The 14,666-nt window shown below is 37.0% G+C and overlaps 1 protein-coding gene and 1 long non-coding RNA gene across 2 annotated transcripts in view; one reads left to right on the top strand and one right to left on the bottom strand.

Moving 5' to 3' along the window:
* Window positions 1-9,227, top strand: part of LOC107698774 (uncharacterized) — a 15,703-nt gene extending 6,476 nt beyond the window's left edge. The window contains exons 2-3 of the long non-coding RNA XR_001635381.1: window positions 5,179-5,185; window positions 9,106-9,227. This is a non-coding gene — a long non-coding RNA (uncharacterized LOC107698774). The remainder of the gene's footprint in view (window positions 1-5,178; window positions 5,186-9,105) is intronic.
* Window positions 9,228-9,252: 25 nt separating this feature from the next.
* Window positions 9,253-10,426, bottom strand: LOC107698761 (suppressor of cytokine signaling 3-like). The gene is made up of 2 exons (XM_016499862.1): window positions 10,387-10,426; window positions 9,253-10,239 (listed from the first exon to the last, which is right to left on the bottom strand). The coding sequence occupies exons 1-2, from the start codon at window positions 10,424-10,426 to the stop codon at window positions 9,689-9,691; spliced, it is 591 nt and encodes a 196-aa protein (XP_016355348.1). The 3' UTR covers window positions 9,253-9,688.
* Between the last annotated feature and the right edge of the window lie 4,240 nt (window positions 10,427-14,666).

The following is a 14,666-nucleotide window of genomic DNA, read 5'->3' as shown; positions in this document are numbered from 1 at the left end:
TGGCAAAATATCAGTGCTGGTACTACTAGATCTCAGTGCTGCGTTTGACACTGTCGATCATAACATATTACTAGAGAGACTGGAAAACTGGGTCTGGCTTTCTGGGAAGGTAATCAAATGGTTCAGGTCATACTTAGAAGGGAGAGGTTATTATGTGAGTATAGGAGAGCACAAGTCTAAGTGGACGTCCATGACATGCGGAGTCCCACAAGGCTCAATTCTTGCACCGCTCTTGTTTAGCTTGTATATGCTCCCACTAAGTCAAATAATGAGAAAGAACCAAATTGCCTATCAAAGCTATGCTGATGAAACCGAGATTTACCTAGCCTTATATCCAAATGACTACAGCCCCATTGCACACAAAACAAGGGGAGTCCGCTTTTAGTTATTATGCCGCCCGCAGTTGGAATCAGCTTCCAGAAGAGATCAGATGTGCTCAAACATTAGTCACATTTAAATGCAGACTCAAAACTCATCTGTTTAGCTGTGCATTTATTGAATGAGCACTGTGCAACGTCCGAACTGATTGCACTATATTTTATGTATAATCATTTTCTATTCTTAACTGTTTTAAATTCATTTTAAACCTCTTAAATCAATTTTTAAATAATTTTCAAAGTTTTTAAATTCCTTGTTTTATTGTTGTGATTATTTTTTTTATTATTATTTTCTTTTCTTTTATGTAAAGCACTTTGAATTACCATTGTGTATGAAATGTGCTATAGAAATAAACTTGCCTTGCCTTGCCTTGTGTATCACTTATTTACAAGTGATACAAGATTTCACACAAATGTCAGAGACTTCAGGCCGAGTTATAACTGGCCTGGCTTTTAAACATAATTTCTTTGGAAACATGTTTCTTTAAAGCTTCCTCTTTTATATGTGGGCTCCATGACAACAGCAACGATACAACAATATCAGATTGTTTGCAGGTGGGCAGCTCGTTTCCATGGATGCACCAAAGGCTGTGTTTGTACTGAGCTTTGTGCTGTGAGGTTTCCGCTGACGTCAGAGTCTCTGGCTCTAATCTGGAATGGTCACCATGGCTGCAGTGTATTTTTTTCCCCCCTTTTTTTCCCCTCCCTCTCTCTGGGAGTAGTTCCAAGTTATTGCTTGCCTTTTCCAGTTGAAACGAGCAGGCGTGTTTCTCTCGCTCTCTTTGACTTGATCTTTTTTGCTTTGTTTTGTGGCATTCTGCTGTCTGGAGACTGACTCTGGGTCAGAGCTATAATTAGGTATTCAAGAGAAAAATTTAAACATGAAAAGTGGGAAGAAAAAAAAAGCTTTAACACTAAAAACGGTTAGGGCTGCAGAACTAGACACAATTTAAACAATGTGGCAGCAACCAAAAAACAACAACATTTAATTGTTCATAATTAAATTATGAATGCATCTCTTCTTTTGTTTGGTTATCATTTAATTGTTCCACATAGATAAAAAAAAAAAAGGAAACTCAGTGTAAAATACAGATTCAGTGTGATTCATGTTGTAACCTGTTCCTTGGAAGTGTTTTCTTGGAAGACAGCGTTCTCCATCACCGTAGAGTTTTATCTTAGACAGACCTTTGAAGAAGCTTTACAAAATAACAGAAATATAGAAGAAACTACAAACAGTGAAGCCATTGACATAAGTAATGCAGTGGAGAGGAATTGCTCAAAGAAGTTATTGTGTGCTAAACGCACATGACAGCACAGTGCTATCCTCTTTTATATGTGTTTTATTTTGACCTGTTTTGTTTGATTTTAATAAGGTCGGATTTGAAGCCCAACCTTTCATGGTGCAAAATTAAATATTAATGCATATTTCAGGTAAGGCTGAAAGGCTGTTTAATTATTCTATGTTTTTAATGAGCTATGTTGATAGAGTCACTATAAATTACATTATGTAATAGTTCTCACACTATACACTGTTTACATGAGAAGCATGACAGATGAATTATCATACATAATACAGGGTATTCAATAAATCTTTGATCTTTGAGAATCACTATGAATCACCTTTTTACTCTTTTTCATCTTTTCTTTTTCACTTTCTACCTTAAACTCTTTGCTTTGCTTTAAGCACTTTTACGGTAAGCAGAAACTGCCCTGCCTGCCTGTTTTGAAAATGAAACAAAGGCCATGAAATATTTTGACCTTTTCTTTGTCTCTTCTGGTTTCATGAATGGCATTCATTGTGGTGCCACACGCGCACATATATGAGCATTCAGCCTTTTCTGTGGAACTAAAATAAATGGAAACATAAGAGGTTTTCTGGTTAGAAATGATTAAACAATCGAAACGAAGACAGAAACGTATTGTGACATTTATCTTCATATATGAAGAACTCTAAGAACGGAAAAAAAAAATGTCTTAGTATTTTGCCTGGTCTTCTAGTATCTAAACATTCTTAAATCGAGATGAGAAGCAAAGTGACAGAGCAAAGTGATTAAAAAAATAAAAATAAAATCTGCCAATGAGGTAAGAAAAAATATTTTAATTCAACGGGAAAGCAAGATTATTTTTCTTGCCCCATTGGCAGAATTCTTGTTTTAAGTAAAAACTAACATCATTCATTCATTCATTCATTCATTCATTCCAGAAAACAAGAGTAACTATCTTTGGTCATTTTGCTTGAGACAAGACAAAAATTCTAAGAAATAAGTCTTAGTTTATATTGTTGCATGTTAAACAACTACATTTAACATTTTGTCTTAAATTCCATGGAATTATGTGAAATATGTGAATATTAGATGTGTTTTGATCAATTAATACATTTAAAAAGTAATACATTTTCACGATTAGTAATCAAAAGCCTTGTAAATACGCAAAACAGTTCAACGGTTGTGAGGTGTGGTCTGCTCATTACGTAAAGGCAACGCATGACTTAGTTCTAATAAAAGAACTGAACGTTCTCATTTCTAATTCTGCCCTGTCTGCACACGTAATTCACTTTAACCACATGTTTCCACGAGAAAGCTAAATAGAATTTGTGGTTATGAGAACATAACTATTATATCACTTCTGTGAAATACCTTCCATCCAAACCAGCTGATGCGGTCGTCTGCCTGAAGTTATAATTAGTTCTCTTATTATAAATAGAAGTATTCTGTCGGACGAGGAAGGAATCTATTGTGCAGCGTCGGGGATTCCTGCGAGCTCTTTATCTCTGCCTCAAACCAAAACAGTAGAACTCTAACGTCAAGTCAAGTCACCTATATTTATATAGTGCTTTTAACAATACGGATTGTGTCAAAGCAACTGTACAGCATTAATTAGTGTGTCAATAATGCAAAGTGACAATAGTAAACACTCAATTTTCAGTTAAAGGCAGTTCTTTAGTTCTAAAGAAGAACTAAATAGAACTAAAACTAAATTAAACTAAATGCTCGCCTGTATGCGAGCATTTGCCCCATTTCACAGAAGCCCTCTTTGAGAAAGATTAGCTTACTTAGTAGGGAATGCAGTAATCTTAAATTCAGTGAAACAAACAAACAAACAATAAAAGCCATGTAAACTCGTTCCAAATCATTTGGCTTGCTGAGGATAGCGATTCTTGAGATTTTAGGCCCAAGTATGGCTAGAAAAAAAAAATCACTGAACAAGGCACCTGAGCTATATACATCAGAAAGACTTGGGGATGGGCTATTTTGACTTGTGACAGTAAGCAATGCCCTAGAGACCTCCCAAAGAAGCCTAGCAACCACTAGAAATTCCCCATAGATATATAAACATAGATGCCTCATTAGCGGATGTTTTTATGGGCCGCTATCATAGACTGTATAAAAACATGGATGTCATGTTTTTTTTCTGCTGTAAAGTTGGGCATTTTAACATGGGGCGTCTATGGGATTGACCCCCTTTTGCAGCCAGCCTCTAGCGGCCAGTTGATGAATTACAGTTTAAGTCACTTCCTTGTTGGCTTCACGAGAGAGAGCAGGAGGTTGCTGCTTGGCCGCTATACGTAAGATGTCAGCCATATTGGAAAGGTCAAAGCAGGTCCGTGAACACTTGAGAGCAAGTTAGCAACCATAGCTATACGTATATATGAATAGAAAACCAGTTGTTTCATGTAGGGCTATGGGACAGGCAACACCACACAACATAACTTGAGTGCATTAGGTGTCCAAGATTCAGTGCTGGGTAGTAACTGATTATATGTAATCTGGATTACGTAATCAGATTCCAGAAATTAAGTACTCATAATTACAGTATATCACATTTTTAAAATGCTCATAATACAGATTACAGTTACTTTTTATAGATTACATGATTACATAGTACACTCTAAAAAATGCTGGGTTAAATACAACCCAGTGCTGGGTAAAATAGGGACAAGCCCAGCAATTGGGTTGTTTTGACCCAGCGGTTGGGTTACTACCCAGAAGGTTGGGTTAAACATTTAACCCAACCACTGGGTCAAAACAGCCCAATTGCTGGGTTTGTCCCTATTTTACCCAGCATTGGGTTTTATTTAACCCAGCATTTTTTAGAGTGTATTCACACAATGGTAGTAAATTCTTATTTTAAACTGGAAAACAGTGTCGATAATGCAAGAGGACAATAGTAAACACTCAATTTTCCAGTTAAAGTCGATTCTTTATTGATTCAGTGATCTCACCGTCCAGCTCAGTTCAGTTCAAATAGCATCTGTGCAATCGAAGAAATCAAAGTAGTTATTTTTCATCATGTAATCTGTAATCAGTAACGGATTACAATTTGTAAGTAATCTACCCAGCACTGCCAATATTACAATTTTGTTTTTTAATTAATTGCATCATTTGGATATTATTTAGTCGTGAAAACACTATTTGTACTACAAAATGGAATTAAATAGTGCTTAAGTAGGCTATTCAAATTTGGACACAGCTATAGTTTTATTATTATGTAACTATATTAATTGAAACATTAAATCGTGTTACCTTGAATATGCATCAAAAAGAAAATCTCACAATTGTATTGTGTCTTTGAGAGCTCAGACTGTTATGTGATTCGGTAACATGTCCTCACATGCTTAGCATCGCCATAAAATGCATATAAGCACAATGGGCATGATGTATATGTAGGTGTGTTTACATCTGCGTCTATTGCACTTGTATGAGTGGGAGTGAGACTTACCCTGCCTGACTCACTCTACAGATCCATTGACTGCGCTGTATCACGGATACACGGCAAACAAGCATTTGTGTTGGATTCTGAGTCTGTTTGTAACAGTGTGCTTTAAATTATACACGTTTGGGGAGTAACCAGTCACTACGTTTAAACACAGAGAGCACTTTCGAAACGTTGATGATAAAGCCTCTCACGAAAGCATCTTCCCTGCATTGAGATTACATCATTTCCCTTTCGTCATACTGGAAAAGTGCAGCCAGCTGCAAATGAGAAGAGTGACAATGAGGTGCTTGTAAGGGGCAGTCCCTTTGAACATGATCGACGTTGTTCATTTTAATACATATTTTCATGACGTAAGCATCGGTTATCTTTAGAGTCCATAAAGGCATCACTTTATTTTCATAGCCACCTGAGATAAGTGTTCTGGGAAGTTATGACATCTGTTGTAAAGTCGGCTTGGAAGTTGATACCAAAAGTAATTCATATGAATATGTAAGTAGTTCTTTATTTCAGGGTAGTTTTTGGTAAATTCCTTAATATTTGACCTCAGCAGTGTCAATGAATCATTATAACGTCAAACTTCCAAATAGCTGTGCTGAAATTATTTTATGCAGCCTATATACTTCCTTCTCTCGCTAGAGGGGCTTTACTTTGTTCGTTTTTTCACTGTAGATCTACAACTTCCTTATATCTCAAGAAAAGAACCCTGCCAAGGCGGCACACGTTAAGCTCAGGAAAGACAAAAGCAAGGTGGCACATGGTATGTGAAAGCAAAAAAAAAAAAAGAATGAGAAAGAGAAGGCCTGAGGTATTTGTGACGGCGCGTTACTATTACAGCTCACTGGGTTGCGCAATTACAAAGAAGTTCTGTGGAATCACGTGATCTCGCTCGGCTACTAGAGAATTTCGCATTTGATTATGGAGTACACTGGAAAAGCTGGCAGCTGGCTTAGAACTGAAATGTGATATTTACCTTATTAGAACTGATGAAAGGAGCTTTTGTGTTTTACCACAGCAATCTAAAATAAAAAAATGACTGCTACAGCTCACACATAGGGTAAAAGATTTGAACACACCCCTAACACTCAACAAAATAAATAAACAAATAAAGCCATACATAAAACAAAGATTAGTACTTTTCCACAAGAAAGTATTTCGGTTAAATTTTCGTTTTTTCGTTTTTTTTTTACTTGCTGTTTCTTTGTGTCTTGGTATGTAAATATATTTCAAATCAAAGGGTCTCTGGGAGGCAGATTTATGATGACTATGACTTGACTAATACAAATGCATATTAGTTTTATAGTTTCATGTTCATTCTTGTTTATCTGGGTCATTTTTTTGTTTTTTTTTAATGCAACATATTATCAACGAGGGTGTAGCAAACACATACTACCAGACCTGAAAGAATTTGCACCTAAACAACAGACTGTCACTGAATTCTGGTAAATGCAGAAAGTTGAGTTGGTTCTGCACATGCGTGCAGCAGCAGCTGGTTGCACGCCTTTGTGTGGCTGCTACGAAACTGTTTCCTGGTTAAGAGTCTCATAGTGTTGTGAGAGAAGCATGTTTTTTCTCGTTTTACTGTAAACATCAGTATAGCAGGAAGAAGAAAAAGGCAAAGGGTTTTTAGTACACAATGTGCCTGTTTGTCAGAAGCACCTAATTTCTCTGTGGGGAAACCGTTTTTCCAGAGCGACCAAAACTCATTTCAAATTTGACATTTTGTTCACTCAATCCATGGGCCTGACCTCAAAGCATTTGCATTTGTGTTTTATTGCCAAGCTCAGTGATATTTCTTGAAGTGTTGAAAGCACATGAAATGTATAGCGTTTCAAACAACACCGGATGATGCGAACATGCACAATAAATACATAAAAAACAAGGAAATGATTCAAAGAGATTAAACGGTCCTCATTTGTTGATATCAACCTCAAATTTGGAACATAACTTGTTTCCGTTAATGGCTTTTATTTTCTCAGAGTAGCACACATTTAAAGTAGAACTGTTTGGAAATATATATTTCATATAAAATATCAAATTTTCACAACAATAAACTCATATACTGCTTTTACATTCACATTTTTATTTTTTTTTTACTTCAGCAATAATCTGCAAAGTGTCTTCTTTAAAAAAGTTAACTAACCTTAGTCTGTGCTTCAAAGCATTCAAGACAGTTTAAGTTCGGAATTTTATTTTCAGGTCTATGCTTCAAAAATGGTTAACAGGTAATAAATAGGTTATAACTACTGCATACATATAATTTAGTACCATAAAATACCCTAAAAAATACAAATTATCAAACTAGTACATTCATTTCATCGAAGTAAACAATAAAAAATATATAATTCTGTCATTTTTGACTGCCATGCGAGAAGCACTAGAGGGCTAAAAAGTAACTTTATCAAGATCTGAACTCAGATATGAATGATTTTTTTTCCCTCATTGTGACAGCATATTGATTCTGGCGATGTGCCAACTGTTCCATGCACATTGCCTTGCTCATATAAATACAATCGCTCTCTATCACACATTCTCAGACAAACCCTCACACACACACACACACACACACACACACACTCCCCAGCTGTGTAAGTACAGTACATTCCAGTTCTGTTAGGTACCCCACAACACAGTGTGACTTTAGAAACCTGATTGGTTTCCCAGAAGACCGAGTTCAAAAGAGTTGCAGCAGTCACACCTCTTCCCCTTTATCACAGTCTCTATCAAGTAAAGCTACACTTGTTTAAAGAGAGAGAGAGAGAGATCAGCTGTTGCTACTCTTACACTACCAGTCAAAGGACTGAACATTTACTGCATTAATATTTAATATTTTCGATGGCTTCTGTTTAATTGAATTTTAATTTAATATAAACTGTCTTTGTGTATGGATTTCTTTAATAAAATATTTTTATTTATTCGATTTTTATTGATCTATTTTTTTGTTTTAGTGAAATGTGAAGGAACAAGTGTGTGGCATACATATGAACTCCCTCAATGCTGTTAAAAAAAATGCAAACATCCATTTTAGTTATCATAGTTTTGAAAAATGTTTTAAAAATAGTAATAATGAAGAACAAGTAGATTTGTTTGAACCTTTGGCTAGGTGGTATTATATTAAATCTGTTTTGTAAATAGAATCTGATCACATACTTTAGGTAAACTAACAGAAAATGTAACTTTATTATCATTCACAGAAACAATGAGTTCTTTTTCTTCTCTTATATAATCCACTCATTTGTTCCCGCATGCGAGATATTAAGTCACTGTCCAAGGTTGTTCTCTTAAATACTGTTTAAAACATTAACTGTAATCCCGAGCTTCCTCGTATCAAAGTCAAAGTCTTACTGGAAGAGAGCGCGAGGGGAGGAACATTCCCGCTCGCTAAAGTGAATATCTCTGAATCAACTTTAACCCTTCCAGACGAGGCGCTCCGGGTATCTGAATCATAGGCGCCGGCAACTCTGATTCATCTACATTTTGAACTATTTCAGACCTTTTCAGGTAAAACACTTGCGAGAAATGAAAAACTCAAAGACATGGGAGTTCACTTTTTACAAAAATAGTGCTCTTTAATAAATTACTGAAATGTTTCCTTGCTTTTATAAATATAAATATGTAACATCAAAACATGGTTGAGATGTCTTTACAAAAGATAACCGATCTAAATTCATCTTCATGTGTGTAAACAGCATCATGTGGGACACGGTGAAACATAGGTGAGACACAAAACACTCATGTATGTTAATACATTCAATAACAGGCAGTCTGCTTTGAACTGCTCCTGACACGAACCACTAAAAAAACACAGACATTTTGTTCCAAAGTGTCGCTTTTTCAAGTACAAGCAGAATATCGACATGTGTCCTTCTCAATCTGTGTTCAGTCCCGGCGTGCTTTATCTGAACCGCTTTGACTCCAGAAGGCATTTCTCAGTGGCATGTCCGCTATGCCTCAGTGCTGTGCTGTTACTCGCGTCTTCCTTTTTGCTTGAAAGGCACAAATATTTACTTGGAAGAAATATTTGGCTCACTGTCTCCCTGCTTGGCGGAGCTCACAGATTCGGGGCAGTGTAGAGGCAGTGATTGGTGCCCACAGAGTGGGTTACGATACTGGCACTGATACAGAAAACAGTACAAACGTGCAACCGCTTTGACTCCAGAAGGCATTTCTCAGTGGCATGTCCGCTATGCCTCAGTGCTGTGCTGTTACTCGCGTCTTCCTTTTTGCTTGAAAGGCACAAATATTGACTTGGAAGAAATATTTAGCTCACTGTCTCCCTGCTTGGCGGAGCTCACAGATTCGGGGCAGTGCAGAGGCAGTGATTGGTGCCCACAGAGTGGGTTACGATACTGGCACTGGTACAGAAAACAGTACAAACGTGCATTAATCGAGACTGTTACGGCAAGAACGGTGCTTCAAGATCAGTCACATAAGAATGCATCAGTGATAGTACTCATGACCGCTCACGGTTGACTGGCAAACTCCATGTATGTACTCATGAACAGCTCAATACTTCTTGGTCCAACGAGCTTTACCCTCGAGTTAGACCTAGCTTTAGCTCCCTCACCACTTCTCGTTTCTTCGCTAGCCGGAGCTCTTTAAATGGGAGCGTCATACTCTTGTAAGAAGTCTTTCAGCTGTTGAGGCAGCTGCTCTCTTTTGCTGGAAACGTCTATATGTCCATTGACCGTCTTCCTGCAGAGATGCTGCAGGGAGGACATTATGCAAGGAAGGGGTCTCAACAGCTCCAGAGGGATCTTCTCGCCCCCCGTGTAGATGTAGTATGAGTTCCTCGAGTTCCCGATGGACAGAGAGCTTCTGGACGAGGGCATGTAGTGATGGACGAGCTTCAGCACGCAGTCGAAGCGAGGCACGGACTGCATGCTCTTGGAGTCCGTCTGAAGGGAAAAGGACTTGTTGTCGCACTGCACCCGCAGGTTCTTGGTGCCCGACTCGGTCTTGACGCTGAGCGTGAAGAAGTGCCGGTTGTCCGAGCTGTCTCGGACCAGAAAGGTCCCACTGGGCTCTGAGTTCAACAGGTGATTGGCCTCTTTGCCGCTGATGGAGCCCCAGTACCCCCCCCCCCCCCCGCTGTGCTCTTCCAGATCTGCCACCTTACTGTAAACGTATTCCCTAACACAACACCTCCCTATTGTTGATGAACAGATATTGTCGCCTTGCAACCGTGCTATATTACGAATATCAAGCGCTTCTTTAGGAACAAATTCGCGTCAAAATGACACGCGTCTTAAACGACGTTCTACACCGTCCTCAGTTTAGCTGATGTAGTTTATACCAAACGTGTGATATTTTGACATGTTTGTGCCCAGAAACATGACTATACTGAATGAAATTCGACTAGTAAGCTATGACACGATTGCTCTGACTTTCCTGTTAGTCATGGTAATACACGTCTATCCACAAGAAGGCGCTAATGTTATCGGCTTAACTCTTGTAACAGTAAAATGAACAATAGTGAAGTAGTACAAATTACACGTTTTATTTTAGCTCATAAACTTGAATTAAAAAATGAAAAGTGTCTACAACATGCATTTTAAACACACAAGTATGTACTCTGGGTACTTGCATATACATAAAATATGGCATAAAAAGTCAAAAACAATAATAAGCAAGAATCAGAAGACCTGTACAGATGTGCACATTATTTACTGTAAATGGACTGTACAGTGTTTACACATAATACATATCTAAAAGGGTATAAAATACATTTTTAAACATATAATAACAGATATAACCCTAATGGGTACATACTTTAATGCACAAGAAGAAAAAAAAAGGAAATTCAGTTGCCCTGCTTTTAAACATATAATAACAGATATAACCCTAATGGGTACATACTTTAATTCACAAGAAGAAAAAAAAAAGGAAATTCAGTTGCCCTGTTTCTGAAGAAATCCAGTGTACTTTTCATGACAATTAGCCTATTTGAACACTTCCCAACGCTAATGTTATCGTCTTAACTCTTGTAACAGTAAAATGAACAATAGTGAAGTAGTACAAATTACACGTTTTATTTTAGCTCATAAACTTGAATTAAAAAATGAAAAGTGTCTACAACATGCATTTTAAACACACAAGTATGTACTCTGGGTACTTGCATATACATAAAATATGGCATAAAAAGTCAAAAACAATAATAAGCAAGAATCAGAAGACCTGTACAGATGTGCACATTATTTACTGTAAATGGACTGTACAGTGTTTACACATAATACATATCTAAAAGGGTATAAAATACATTTTTAAACATATAATAACAGATATAACCCTAATGGGTACATACTTTAATGCACAAGAAGAAAAAAAAAGGAAATTCAGTTGCCCTGCTTCTGAAGAAATCCAGTGTACTTTTCATGACAATTAGCCTATTTGAACACTTCCCAAAAATGCCTATAATTATAAGCTTTTCATATAAGTACTCATTGCTAAATAAATTATCAATTAAGTTGTCTTGACTAATCCTTTTTCAAAAGCCAATAGTATGAGAAAACAATATGGAATGGCATGTGAGCAGTGAAGCTCGTTTACTGAAAATGCCGACTCTATTTGTCATTTAAGCTGAAATTGCCATGAAAATAAGGGTAGTCTGACTGGCCGAGAAAAAGGAACAGAAAGACGCATTGTGGGGCTTATTAGAAACTGGACAAAATATAGCTGTGTTACTGAATGCTGCTCAGTTTTCCATTAACACTCGGGGAAAACGGGCCTGGACTTTCCGCACCTTTCCTCAAGCAGAGAGTTTTGCATAAAAAGGAAAGAAAGATTATGTCACAGTTCTTATTTACATCAGTAGTATTATCTTCATAAGAAGTTTTCCTGGCTTCAGTTTTCCTGCTAACCCGCATATACAATACAAATGATCGGTTTTACTTGGCTGCGTCCTCTGTTGACACAGGAGAATGGCAGCTCATCACAGAACAAGAGACTAACTCGGGAATAATATGTTAATGATAAGTCAGTGCACTTAACAGATAGCATTTGCTCAGAGTAAACATGTAATGTTGATAATTGTTATAAGATCCAGGAAGAGTTTTTATTATATTTAAACAAGACTAGTTGGACTGAACCTGCTGCGCTTTATCAAGTTCATCTTGTAAAAGCACTCAGACAGTTGCAGAGTAAAGGAGATAAATAGGTCAGGAACAATAAGAGTTGAATAAAAGGCTGGAATGAAACATGTTTTGCTGGATATTGTTCACATTTCTGTGAAATGGTTTCGTCATTACTACGAATTTCGCATTAAGGAAGAAATTTCTGACTCGTCACACAGCACTCTGGAAATCTGAAGTATGTTCTGTTCTGCTTCCAGATTTCCCCCTCTGCAATTTCACAAGTATAGGGAGGTGATATTGCTGTGCAATTTGTAAACTGTCCATAAACTATCCGTAGACTGTTTATTCAAAAGCAGCAGTTTTATCAGAAATGTAGAAGCATATGCTGCACTCCTAGACAATTATTCATACAAAGCTTCAGCAGTAGCTTTACTGTAAAACAATCATGCTGCAGTCAAGTCTCATTGGTTTACTTCCTTCTGGAATATTGCAGGTGTTCACTCCTCTTCCCATCTTTGTGTACTCTGTAATCACATTTTGGGAAGCGTTTCCATATTCTAAGATTTGTATTTGCTGTTTTGATTTAATATGTTTTGAAGTTGAAAGTTTCACATGACAATTTGATTACCACAATATATTTTTCCAAATGATAAAAGAAAACAGACTAATGCCATTTTCATCTCAACATGTTATGAATTATTATCCAAAATATAGAAACATATGATTGGCATATGCATAACAGCATGCAGTGATGTATGCATAATATCCAAAGTGACTTTATAGTACAATTCCTCACGATGGTCACTGTGTTTGCTGGAATCAAATGAAAATTTAAGACAATTCTAACCATAATCATTCAAGCAGAAGCATTCAGTTAAATTAAACCTTTTTAATGTGGAAAATAAATGCAGTCCGTTGTGACCACACTTTCACTGTGTGCAGAAAAAAACCCCTGCAATATCTGCCAATGTGGATTCCTGTTAGGATTTCTATCTATAAAAATTAGGCTAATCCTCATCGTGTAATTATATTATTCCATAACTTTATGGCATACTGTAATATGGATCAAATAAAGTCACTTATTTCCTTGTTTTAGAAGTGTAGCCTGCTTCCTGCAGGCAAATGTGAATTCCCAGCAAAGTTTGCTTCCTTAAAGGGATAGTTCACACAAAAATTAAAATTCTGTCATTAATTACTCACCCTCGGGTTATTCCAAACCCGTAAGTCCTTCGTTCATCTTCGGAACACATCTGAGGGCTCTCTGACCCTCCCATAGACAGCAAGGTAACTACCACGTTCAAGGTCCAGAAAAGTACCAACAAAAAGCTGAACCACTGATATCACACGGACTACTTTGTCGATCATCTTGGTACTTTTCTGGACCTTGAACGTGGTAGTTACCTTGCTGTCTATGGGAGGGCCAGAGAGCCCTCAGATGTGTTCCGAAGATGAACGAAGGTCTTATGGGTTTGGAACAACACGAGGGTGAGTAATTAATGACAGAATTTTCATTTTTGGGTGAACTAACCCTTTAAGTATTGTGCACATTAGTAACATTGTTCAATTTCATAAGTTATTCAGCCTTATAATCAAAATTAGTAGAATGTTATGCAAGGGAACTTGATAAGTGTTTTCACTTCTGTGTTAAGAAGTGACGATAAGATCGCAGTGACATTTCCTGTAGGCCTATACCATCTGTGTTTCATCATGATTCATATCGGGGGGGGGACCTTTTCTATGGTATGTGAGGATGTGAGCTTCTTTTTAAAAGAAAAGAGCCTGATTCGTTTAAGCCATGTGATTTCTGATGACGCGATGCTTTCAGACATGCAGTATTGTGGATGCAAAAGAACAAAAGCTCACTGCAGACCGGCAGACACCTGGGCTGGAAAAGAAAACACACCTACACATAAGCTCCTGTAATTGTGTGTTGAATCCACACTATTTGTTAACCAACGGACAGTATTATTGGGACATGATAATGCTTGTCTTTTCTGTAAGGAAGTATGGCATGTAGAGAACTCTTATCAGTTTCCTCGTTTCCTTTTGGAAAAAAGAGGAAGAGGATTTCCTTTGGAACAGAACGTTTTAAATTTAAGACATTTGTTTAGCAAAGTATTTCAAAGTGTAGTATAGAAAAAAAAACGAAAAATAGAATCAATAAAACATTAATAAATTATGCTTAATAGTATGTCAACAGTGGCATTTCTATGAAGTTGAAATAACCCTTTCTGTCAACCCAGACTCACTGGAAATACATTATGTGGCTAGAACAGAATTAAAATGAAACAGTCAAGATGAAATTAATAAGCTTTAATTCAAGGGGTTGAACAAAAATATAATATAAAATGCTTAGGAATTACAAAAATTTTTATACACAGTCCCCCGAATGTCAGGGGCTCAAATGTAATTGGACAAATAAATATAATCATAAATAAAATGTTAATTTTAATATTTTGTTGAGAATCCTTTGCAGGCAATGACTGCCTTAAGTCTGGAACTC

Source organism: Sinocyclocheilus anshuiensis, unplaced genomic scaffold, assembly GCF_001515605.1.
Source record: "Sinocyclocheilus anshuiensis isolate Anshui unplaced genomic scaffold, SAMN03320099.WGS_v1.1 scaffold178, whole genome shotgun sequence".
In the NCBI taxonomy this organism is placed as follows: Eukaryota; Metazoa; Chordata; class Actinopteri; order Cypriniformes; family Cyprinidae; genus Sinocyclocheilus; species Sinocyclocheilus anshuiensis.
Note: the sequence above shows the minus strand (reverse complement) of the source record. Positions and strands in the feature narration are given on the sequence as shown.

What these genes read in the sequence shown, in the direction of transcription:
- LOC107698761 (XM_016499862.1), bottom strand. Translation starts at nt 10,426, where the DNA reads ATGTTTCTGGGCACAAACATGTCAAAATATCACACGTTTG. An exon ending in GTCAAAATATCACACGTTTG is followed by an intron (nt 10,240 to 10,386) that starts GTATAAACTACA and finishes CATCAACAATAG; the next exon opens with GGAGGTGTTGTGTTAGGGAA.